This window comes from Impatiens glandulifera, chromosome 6, assembly GCF_907164915.1.
Source record: "Impatiens glandulifera chromosome 6, dImpGla2.1, whole genome shotgun sequence".
Taxonomy (NCBI): domain Eukaryota; kingdom Viridiplantae; phylum Streptophyta; class Magnoliopsida; order Ericales; family Balsaminaceae; genus Impatiens; species Impatiens glandulifera.
Genome location: NC_061867.1, coordinates 10154836 through 10167056, shown reverse-complemented (window position 1 = coordinate 10167056; position 12221 = coordinate 10154836). Strand labels below are relative to the sequence as shown.

General features: G+C 26.9%; 1 protein-coding gene and 1 long non-coding RNA gene across 2 annotated transcripts; one reads left to right on the top strand and one right to left on the bottom strand.

The window, feature by feature from the left end:
• Nucleotides 1-5921: 5921 nt before the first annotated feature.
• LOC124942252 (SPX domain-containing protein 1-like) lies at nucleotides 5922-6924 on the bottom strand. Its single transcript, XM_047482717.1, has 3 exons — nucleotides 6571-6924; nucleotides 6367-6493; nucleotides 5922-6274 (listed from the first exon to the last, which is right to left on the bottom strand). Exons 1-3 carry the CDS (start codon nucleotides 6841-6843, stop codon nucleotides 5922-5924), a joined length of 753 nt encoding a protein of 250 aa, XP_047338673.1. The 5' UTR covers nucleotides 6844-6924.
• LOC124942254 lies at nucleotides 6090-6684 on the top strand. The gene is made up of 2 exons (XR_007099669.1): nucleotides 6090-6237; nucleotides 6491-6684. It is a non-coding gene; the product is annotated as an uncharacterized LOC124942254 (long non-coding RNA).
• Nucleotides 6925-12221: the final 5297 nt, after the last annotated feature.

Sequence of the window (12221 nt, the reverse complement as noted above, 5' to 3'; positions counted from 1 at the left end):
TGTCCTCTCTTGTTCACTTCATTTTTCCAAAGTTTTCTTACTCTTCAATCTTTTCATCTATCTTATTATATCTTCTTCATCTTCATGATTCTCGTTAAGAAAAGATTTCATTCTCATCAAGAAGAGATTTGCAGGTCTAAAAATGTATTTATTTCCTTGTTAACTTTTGTCTTGTTAATCTAATTTAATCTCTAATTTGTATCAACATATACACAGATATGAAGAAGTCATCGACCCAAATCTGATTTTTTATCACGAACTGCACCTGTAGATCTATAAATAGAGATTTGTACGGGATGCTTCACCGATCGAAATTCAAATCTATATGAAGAAGATGAAATAATCAAGATCTCAAATCAGATCCATGAAGAAAATGATGAAATAATCCAGATCTGTAGGAAGAAAATGATGAAATATTCCATATCTCAAATCAGATAATGAAGAAAAGATGAAATAATCCAGATTTGTATGAAGAAAATTGAGTATATTCTCTTACTCCAGCTGTTAGTTCGTCTAGCAGCGAAGGATCATCTAGAAGATTCCGAAACATCGATTGAGCATATCCAGATCCCAAATTAGATGTATGCAATCTTCCTTATACATACATGTTTAATTTCTTCACAATTATGTTTACTCTTTCTCTATTCTATTAATTATTTTAATTTGTTTCTGTAATTTGTTTGAAAAATGTTCTTCTTCAATCTTTTAATTTGTTGTTATAATTTGTTTAAATCTTTTAATTTGTTGTTATAATTTGTTTGAATCTTTAGTTGCTGTGTATTTTGTTGGATTATTCAAATTTAGAAATGGTGATTGAGTCACAACCGGCGGATGGAGAAAATTTCAGATTTTTTTGAAAGATTTATTATATCACCGAGAGTATTGTTTTGCTCTTTGTAAAAAAAAGTTATATGCGAGGGGGGAAATTCTCTCGGTAAGATTAGTTTTTTCTTCACCGAGAACCATATCACTGAGACACTGCGAGAGCATTTATCGCCCTCAATGAACACTATTATCGAAGACATTTTGTCTTTTTTCGAGGGTTTTTGATCTCCTTAAAAATGAATTTTTTACTAGTGGAAGATGGAAGATCCTTACATCCCCTTCACTTTTCCATTCAAATCCAAATTCGCATCATAATGGTGTGTTGTCTTTTACATAACTTGATTTGTAAATTTATGAGTTTCAATCCACAAGAGTCAAACATGGAAGAATAAGATGATAGCGATGTGGAAAGTGATGATGAAGAAACAAAGCATATTATATAAATTAATCCAAATAATGAGTGGCTAGAATATGGCCACTAATATGTATAACACTTGGTCCAGTACATCCAATGTCAATACTATTGATTTGTGTTGGAATGTTATATTCCTATTCACATTTCTTTACATGTTGATGTTAGGAATATAGTTTGGAAGGTTATATGCCTATTTCGTTGTTTTTACGAGTATATGGATATTATGTTGAACTATAATGCAATCAGTTAATATGGTGTTTTGGTGTGAAATGGCGCAGTTTGATTGTCTTTTATATAGTATTTTATTTTTATAAACAAAATGGATTGTTTCTTGTGGAAGGGGAAAACAAACAATTATGTACCGAGGAAGAGGTTGATACCTTGATTGATGCCCTCCAAGAGCTATCTTGTGATCCATTTTGGAAAGTAGAATATGGATTCAAGAATAATTACATGGGTTAGTTACGCAAGATGATAATGCGTAAGACTTCCAATTTCAATAAAAATATACTCCTCACATCGAAAAAAAGATAAAATATCTTTGGAACAAGTACAATCCTATTTCGGAGATGTGTATGCAAAGTGTTTGTTAGTGGGATGATGTTTATTATAGAATCAAATATGATACGACTAGGGATGGGTCGGTATAATATACCTTAATTTTTTTAATAATACCTTATACCTTATCAAAAGTTTTGGAATTGAAAAATCTATACATTTATCTTACCTTGATTTCGACATACATTAATTTTTGTACGATATTGGCATTATACATTTGATACCAAAAAACATATTAATTTAAACAAAAAAAACTAATTTAATATGATTACTATATAAACATTATAAAAAATAAAAATTAAAGATATTTATGATAAAATAAAATATAATTTTAAAATCAATATATTCTTATAAACTAGTAAATGTTAAAAATTAAATTTACTTACAAAAATTAGAGTTAACAAAAATAAGAATAAATATAATCTTCAAGTTAGACTAAAGTGGATGCGATAGAATGTTTTGTATTTGAGATGAACTTGGTAATATATTTCCATTAGGTTTATTCTGGAAAAAAAACACTTTATAGTAAAATAAAATTAGTTTTATATTGTAAAATAGAATGACTAGAGATTACATATATTGAATAATATTACAGTATAATTATATTTTTATTTAATTTTCAAAAATAACATGTGTACAATTAAATTAATATCAATTATATTTATTTCCTTGTATGTATTATATATATATATATATATATTAATTTAGAAATATTATTTTGGTATATCCCGATATATATACTTAAATTTTGAAAATCTCATATTTTTACCTTACCAATAATTTTGGTAACGATATTATACCTTGTATTATTTTCGATATATTGCGGTACGGTATTTTTAATATACCTATAATATCGGTAATTTTTCTCAACCTAGGTACAGCGAATTGTATATAGTGGTTAACTTTTATTGTATATAGTAGTTGCTGATTTTTGTTGTATCTACTAGTGGCTGACTTTTGTTGTATCTAATATTTTTCATCAATAAAATATTATCATTACTATTTTGTGAATGTAGAGAAGGTTGAGGTAAGGACACCAAGACCACTTCTACTTCAAAATTGGTACTAACCATCATTAATGCATAAATTTATTTATTATAATTTTGGTCCATTATGTTATTTAAAAAGTATGCATTAGGTTCATAAGGTAAAATCTCCAAACACTTAAAACTGTTCCATACATCCACCATTCGTTCTTTGTGAGGAGGAGGGAATTACACATTTGTGTTTCGCTGATGATTTGTTTATACTTGCGTATGCCAATGTCGATTCCATTAAAACCGTTAAAGATGCACTTAATTTCTTTTCTGATGTTACAGGTTTGATGATTAATGAGGATACAAGCTTAGCATTTTATGGAGGAGTCGACGAGGATACGAAGGCGGAGATCTACGGAGTCATGGGTATAAACGAAGGCTGTTTTCCGGTGAGATACTTGGGGATCCCTCTAGCGGAAAGACAAATTCAAATTATTCATTGTCGACCACTTATTGAGAAGGTAAAGAACGTCATCATGGGCTGGGCAATAAAGAAATTATCGTACGCGGGCCGAATTGAATTGGTAAGAAGTGTCGTAATATGTGTGATTGGATATTGGACTCAACAAATGGTGCTCCCGAAGAAGGTAATTAAAGAACTTTATACTCTCATGCGTGATTTCATATGGGGAAGCCAAGGTCGAGGTGGTAAGAAAGTCAAGTGGACGGACATTTGTAAGCCAAGGGAGGAAGGGGGCGTCAGGTTAAAAAGATGGGTTGAATGGAATAAGGCGGTCACATACAAACACCTATGGGCAATTGAAGGAAACGGGAGTCGCTTTGGGTCAAGTGAGTCCATTCGAGATTTATGAAAAGGGAACTTAGCATTTGGACGAGTAAGATAAAAGACGATGTGACGTGATCACTAAAGAAAGTATTGAAGTTAAAGAACAGTATTGCATCATTATTTGATATACGATTGGGAGATGGCCGATGTACGTTGTTTTGGCACGATCCATGGTAACCGACCACTTATTCATAGGGAGGAGTTCTGAAATATACGTATATGGAGGGACTTCTTGACTTCCACGATTAGAGACGTAAGAGATGGGCAACGGGCAACGGGTTTCACTTCGTATGCGGGTTCCGGAAGGGAAACGAGTTCTTGATCATATTAGTATATTCAATTACAAGATAGAGTCGATATTCATTCGTGGGAAGCTGAGGAGAATGGAAAGATAATATCCAACAAGATATGGAGCGTTATACGGGAGAGGGGGCAGATTGTTGGATGGGCTCCACTTGTATGGTCCTCGGAGGCTATCCCGAGGCAGCGATTCATTCTTTGGTTGTCATTTCGTGAGAGACTTAACACACGAGACCGGATACGAAGGTACATGGATATTCCGGATGTTAGATGCCCTTTGTGCGAGGTAAATGAAGAATCTATCAATCACTTGTTCGGGAGCTGTCCATTTACTAAGCTAATATGGGATGAATTCGTCTTGGTCATGGGTTTAATTAGTCTTCCGGGATTGGCAAGGGATTAAAGAGGATGCCTTAGCTAGAGCCAAAAGCAAAAAATTTCCGGCAAGCACTTTCATATGTGGATTCGCTTCGGTTATCTATCACACGTGGAGCGAGAGAAATGCTAGGATATACGGAAGGGTTCGAAGGACAGCGATAGAGGTATGGAAGGATGTGAAGATTGATTGTCGATCTCTAATAGATACATGGAGGCGGGTTCCCGAAGACGAAAGAAATTGTGACATATGCAAAAGATGGGGAATTTGATACTCCGAAGTCACGAAGATAAGTGATTTTAAAACGAGATAAATTTGATTTGTTAAAATTGTTAATTCATTTCTTGTAATTCATTAGACTTGTATGTTTGTATTGTTTTTTATTTTTTAAACTTTTTCTTATTCTAGGTTGTAAATAAAGCAAAAAAATTATCCCCGATTTTTCTCTTTTTGAGAGTTTTTAATAAAAATAACACTAAGTCGATTTCCGTCCAAAAAAAAGATATAAAAAAAATTTTCAAACACAAAAACAGCTTTAGACATGACATTAGGTTGAGAAAATGAGGTTTTTAAAAAAAAAATCTTTAAATATACATATATAGACTACACACATAATTATAATATTTGGTGAATATAATATATTAAAAGTAATTGTGAAATTATCATTAAAATAATTAATTGATATAATATTAATAATTATAATTAACTTTAATTATAATTTAAATTACTATCCTATAAAACTCCATTAATTTAAATAAATATTATAAAATTAATTATAATATTTACACATATCCTTAATTCCTTATTCTCATTCTTGGATTGGATTTGAATCTAATACATGGGGAAATTCGATGAAATGACCCTAATAAAGTTTTTATTTGAGGAAATGATCAGCGCTCAATAAAACTTGCGAAAATGACCACTTCTTCTGTATTATAACGAAAATACATCGTCGCATAACGCGAAAGGATGACCTGATAATGTTTTATAAAAATGACATCGCGTCACGTGAAGGGTGCGTCGCGTGACGCGGGGTCATTTTTGCAAATATTATCGTGTCACGCGAGGTTATTTTTGCAAACATTATCAGATCGTCGCGTGAATGAGTATTTTCGTCCGAAGGGTCATTTTTACAAAGTTTATGGGGGCGCCGATCAATTTCCCAAATTAATGCATTATTATGATCCTTTCATCAAATTTCCCAATACATAGAAGATATTACCTTAATTCATGAGGTTATTATTGGGCTTTTGGTTTAGCTTCAATGGGTTTATATTAAAAGATGAAGTTAGACAAGAAAAAGGTTTCTATCCCCAATCATGAATCTTCGAAAAAATTACTCATTTATAATCCTTCAAAATTCCCTTGTTAATTGTTACAACTTACAATACTCAAACCATTTACATTAATGGACTAAATGAAATTGTTGTGAAGCCACTATATGATTGTGAAGTGACAAATTCATTGATATGATTACATATTTTTGGACATACAAACTACAATTATCATATATATTAATATTCTAAACAAGTTATAAAAACTATTTTAAAAGAAAACTCATAATAATCATATCATTTCCTTAACTCTATATATATATCCTCTCGTGTAAAGTCATCTTCTTCTTCAATCCGCCACAAGTTGCAGAGGCGGAAGAGACAAAGCACTAACAGTAGAACTTCCCTTTCTAATCTCTTGCATAGCTCGTAAAGCCGATCTAGTACTCCTCATATACAAACTCTCAACATACTCCATCTCCGGTCCATTAATCGCCGGAATAATCACATTCTGTGATGACGATGTACCATTCGCCGTCGCCGTCGCCGGCAGAACTCGGTTGTGAAGAGCATCGCACTGATTAATCAACCGGTAAAGTAAATCAGTCATGAAAAACGGCTGTTGTAATACCTTTTGTATAAACGGAAGACGAAGAACAGCGCCGGTACTCTTATCATATTTCTTTAAAATCTTCACTAATCCTGTAAACAGTAAAAGTAAAACCTAATTGATCAGTGTTTAAAAATGGCGGATCTAGGTTTGGTTTTAGTTTTAGTTTGAAGATTTAACTTACCGATGTAGTTAATTGAACTGTAGTTTGATAGTAAAACCATTTCTCCATGGAAATCGACGATTTCTTTTCGTGTTCTGATTATATCTTCATTGTTATTATCTGAATCCATAACTCTGTCTTGCAGATCCTGAATCAGTATCAAAAACAACAATCAATACAAATACAAATACAAGATCAAAATATAGAGTTCTCAGATCTGGTTACCTTTAATTTGATGATGTAATCTTCTTCTTTGCCGATGAAGAACGAATTGAATTTCTCGATCTCGATTTCAAGTAAATCGATGAAATCGTTCTCTTCTTTGGTTATATTATCGATTCCTGATCCGGAAAAGGAAAGCTTTGGGCGTTTGGATTCTCGATCATCGCCGCCGATCATCTTTAACCGTTTCTTCAGTTCTTTATAGGAGAGGAATTTGTCTCTCCATTCAGGTAATGTGGCTTCGATTTGACTGGTTAGACTCTTTCCGAACTTCATATCTTGACCTAGAAATCTTGAGGAAGAACAGAGAAAGGGAATTTGATGTGAAGATTGGAAGGAAGGAAGATGAATGTATAGAGAAGATGATGGTGTAATAGAATATGCTAGGGTTTATAATTAGAATATGCTATGGATTATAATCCGAATATTCTCTTTTACTATATAATTAAAATATCTTGTATTAAAATAATTATTTGTAAAAAACAATGTCACATAGAGTTGTAAACAAGATAATATATATATATATTAATATAGGAAAATATCCTAGTATATTTTATTTTAATAAAAACAAAAACTCAAAATAATAAAAAAATGTTAACTTTGAACTCAAATAACATAATTCAAAATTTGAGCAATTTGATTTTATAAATGTGGAATTAATTTTTAAAATTTTAGAAAAAAATTAATAACTTGATAACCTCTTCAAAACTTTTACAATTTTATAAATATTTTGAAATATGATTTCATACCTTTAATATTAAAAAAAACAAATTTATATTTATAAATTAAAAAATTATTATTTATTCAAATAAATAAATTAATATAATTTTTATAGTGTTATTTATTTATTATTAATTTTATATTTAAATATATAAATTTAAAAATAATTAATGTATACAATCCTTAATTATATATACATATATAAGTAAAATAATATTAATATAACTAATGTTTTTTTAAATTAAATTCTTACATTTTTAACTAACTATTCAACTTTACAAGTTTATAATTGCTAAGCGTAAACTTAATTTTAACCATTTTCTTTCCAAATTCAATTTACTTATTATATAAATTTTTAAAAATGATGAATTTATACCGTACTTAATTATATATAAATAATAATATTATATAACTAATATATTTTTAATTAAAATTTTACGACAAAATATGTTTTGATTCTACGAGTTAAAACTTGTCAACTATTTAGGTAAACTCACTATTATCTGATTAGTTCTTAATTCAATTTTTGAATTGGATTTAGAAATATTTTTTTAGAGTAAAAGTTACCTTATCTAACAAACTAATAAATTTTATTAAAAAATTATTATTTAATTATAATTTAAGTTGATTAAAAGTATATGAGTGAGAAAAATGGAATATTTGAAATTAAATCGAATCCAAATTTGTGGAACTCCATAACCACGTCAAAATTTGGATAATCTGTTTAACTTAAATAGGCCAAGCCTGGGGACATGCAACCAAAATATAATTTTTTTTTGCTGAAATCTCAATAAAAGATGTGTTTTTCAAAATTTTAATTATCATGTCTTATTTTAATAGCTTTTTGATAAAATTTTAAATCATGCTACATAATAGTTATGTTTTTTACAAAATAAGAAAAGTTGAATTAGGCTCACGAAAAATCTTAAATAGAAACCTAAAGCTGGGATTTTTAAATTATATTTGTTGTTGGTTTAGTGAGTTAATATCTATATTTATTGCATACTTCGGTCAAATTTTATAATTTTTATCATGATCATCCTTATTTGTCTTACAACTTTGTGGGATCTTAGAGAAGAAAATCACAATATATTAAAAAGTTAAACTTAATATTGTTTAAAAAATTAAAAATTTTAATTACAATTTTAAAATTTACAACATTAACTTATAAATATTTAAAATTTTGAATTGGCCAATAATGTTTTGATATTTGTCAACATAATCAATTTTAAAATTATTAAAGTAATAAAATAATTTTAAAGTAGGTAAATATTTGTTTTTTAAATTTGTTGATTGTGGCACAATATTTGTAGATCACATGAGTTTTTTTAGAAAACATTTTGTCATTTACAATGTGATATTATTTTTAAACTTTTTTAATTTTATTATGTGATAAATTTATTTAACAAAAACGATTAAATGAAAGTGAAAATTATGCACCTAATTAATTAATAGGTTGAAGTTAAAGAAATTCATTGATACCAACCCACATGTGTGGTCTTTTTGTTATGATTCAAGTTCAAATCATTATCTTTCTCGTTTGGTTGAATTTGATTGGAGTGAATTTATTTTTTTCTTTTATAATCTTCGAATAATAATTAACTTAATTTCAGAAGATCGTGTTACTCATATTGTGTGTGATAATGTCATATGTTACCTATACTAATGTCAATGTGTTACCTATGTGAAAATGACACAATTTGTCATTTGTGTCGTGTTGTGGACTGTGTCATTAACTTGATAATCATGTAGAGTTAATGGAAAAAATTAAATAAGTTAATATTGAGTTTTAATTTATTTTTAAAATTTGTATGATATAATATTTAAACTTAATTTTAGTTAAATGATTGGTGAATTCATTTAAATTTATTAAAAGATAAAAGTTTATAATTTTTAATTTGAGTTAAAAAGTTGAATTGAAAAAAAAAAAGGTTTTGAATTAAAATAAAATATGTAAAAATATATATTTAAAAATATTTGTCTTATTATTTTAAAATAATAATAATAATTTATTTTAACCATTATAAAGGTTGTGGTTGTGTGTCTTATTATTATTATTATTATTTTTCTAATATAGTCGTGTTTTTACGTGATCATGTCGTGTAACATTTGTGTCATGTCTAATAATGTCGTATATTAAATGTATTAATGTGTTAAAATATGTGAAAATTATACAATTTGTCATTTGTATCGTGTTCAGAATTGTGTCATTAACTTGTTGTTTATTTAGAATTAATGAAATAAAATTAAATAAGTTACTATTGAGTTTAAATTTGTTTATTAAGTTTGTTAATAATTTGAATACATGTTAGATTTAATATTGAACTTAGTTTTAGTTAAATGATTGGTGAATTCATTGAAGTTTAATTAAAAATGATATATAGTATCTGAACTTAGTTTGGGTTAAATGATCAGTGAATTAGTTCAAGTTTAATGAAAGATCACAGGATATTTTATTTAAAAAAATGAATTAAGTGAAATTAAATTAAAATATAACAAGTTAAAAGTAATATATATAAAATAATTATATTTTTAATTTTTGAAAAAATAAACAATAGTTTATTTTAATGACTTTTAAGTCTTGTTTTATTTTTTATTTTTTTAAATAATTATAATAATAATTTGTTTTAACTATTTAAATTTTTTGCAGTGTAGATAGAATAAAAAATATTTTAATTTTGGTTTATTTTTCTTAATTAAGTTGTGTTGTGTTCTTATCATATTATGTGCATTCTTATCATGTCAAATATTATTGTGTGATACTCGTGTTGGTGTGTTATACTATGTGAAAATAACACGGTTTGTTATTTGTGTTATGAAGGTGTTATCGATAGATTAATCATGATGAGTTGATTAAATTAAATTAAATTAGTTAATGTTCAAGTTGAGTTTAAATTTATTAATGATTTGAATATTAAATAATTTGCTCAAAAATTAATAAAGATTTTGTTTCAAAAAGTTTTATAACCTTTTAAATTAAGTTTTCATATATTTTTTTTAAAGGTTTTGGTCAATTTTAATTAATAACTTTGTTTTTTTCTCATATTTCATTTTTTTTAAATATCATTGGTTGTTCAGGGCTCGTTTGATTTAAGAGTTTTTTTCTTGATTTTTATTCAAAAACTCAATCATCATTTTTTATCAATTATTTCAATTATTTAATTATTACTTTTATCTATTTAAATACCAAAAATACATTTTATATAAAATTAATTTATCTTTAAAAATTTAAAAATATTTTTGATTTTTAACTATAAAAAGTTAATTCTTTGAAAATTAATCAAAAACAATATTTTTAGGAAAAACACACACAAAAAAATACCTAAATAATTAAAGATCAAACTAGTGTGATGTCTTGATGACTTTAGTCAGGTAAGATTTGACAAATTCACATTCTTTTTTGTCTCACATATTCTTCATGCTCATTGATGTATAATAGATATATTTGATAAAAAAAAATTTATTTATAAAACATAGTATTTATTTCGAAACTCAAATATCTTATTAAATATCTTATCAATCATTAAATTAAATAATTTTATTATATAAATATTAAAATTATTCTCTAATTTTATTCTTTCTCTATAAACCATCATTCTCTCACTTATACCATATGCTCTAAAATCAAAAGATAAATTAGTCTTTTAATTTAAAAAATCAATTTTTTCCTAATTTTTATCAAATAAGGATTTTTAAAATAAAATTCAAGTAAAACCCTCCCCTCAAACAAGCCTACAATGGGAGTGCCGAAAATTATTAGCATATCAATATTATTATTATTTGTTTGTTAAAGTATATTGGTTGTTTAATAAAAAAAAAAAAAAAAATTTCTGCAACTTTTTAAATTTATTTGGTGTAATTTTCACCTAAATGTAATATATAATTTTTTTTTTATTTTTTTTTGTTGCTAACTCACTAAAATAATTAATTTAAAATTATTTTTTATTTAAGTAACAAATATCTTAAATTCAATTCTCACCAAAGTTAATTTATGTTAGAGGTCTTGTTAATTTGGTGTGGGTTGTCATAGTACATTCTATATTGAATGAATTTTGGTCGAAAAGAAAAATGATAATTTTATTGGTCTTTTCTTTTAGTTTTATTTCTTTTTAGTAGAAAATGTTGGTTTTTAAATTAAAGAACATTGATCTCCTTAGTTTCATCAACTAAAGTTCTATGAGACATCCTTTATTCACAATTAGACTCTCAAGATTGTTGTCATTTTATAATCAAACCTTTTGATGTCTTTCAAATGAAAGAGACTTCAAAAAAATCATAGCTACAAGATATTTAGATTGAGGAAATAAATGAATATATTAGGCTAATGAAATTTGATGTCCTTTTAGAACTAAAATAATAGATTTTTTTTTTTCACTTTTCATTAAGATAAAGTATGTTAAATAATAAATTAAAATTCATAAAACTACTATTTATTTTTCATGTTAAACTTTTTCATGAATGAATGAAGTGGGCACATAATGCAAATTCCAACAATCGATTATTGAAAAACTCTAAATAAAACTAATTTACTTTTAATGATGAAAGAATTGTCATTATACTAATAATTATGTGGTTAAAGGTATTTTACAACCTTAAATTTACTATCATGGTTGACCCATAATTTGTTTTTTTAAATATTTCGGGTGTAAAATTCAAACTAACAAACAAGAATACTTATATTTTATCACCGAATCTCACTATGTTTCACAAAATATATAATAATTTTTGTTAAATCCCGAAAGAAGTTGTAACTTGGATAAATAAATTATCCCTTAACCCATGGCAATAAGTAAGAAATAAATAATGGATAGAATTTGAGAATAAACCAAACCAAACATTTAAATAAAATTATTAAGTGAAATTAAAAGTAATATAGTGGTGTTACCATATTTGAATTGTGATGGGATCAAATCAATAGTTGGTGTCCTACGTAA

Coding starts and splice junctions, on each gene's coding strand:
- LOC124942252 (XM_047482717.1), bottom strand. CDS start 6,843: ATGAAGTTCGGAAAGAGTCTAACCAGTCAAATCGAAGCCACATTACCT. Junction 6,494..6,570: donor ATTACATCATCAAATTAAAG/GTAACCAGATCT, acceptor ATACTGATTCAG/GATCTGCAAGACAGAGTTAT. Junction 6,275..6,366: donor CAGTTCAATTAACTACATCG/GTAAGTTAAATC, acceptor TACTGTTTACAG/GATTAGTGAAGATTTTAAAG.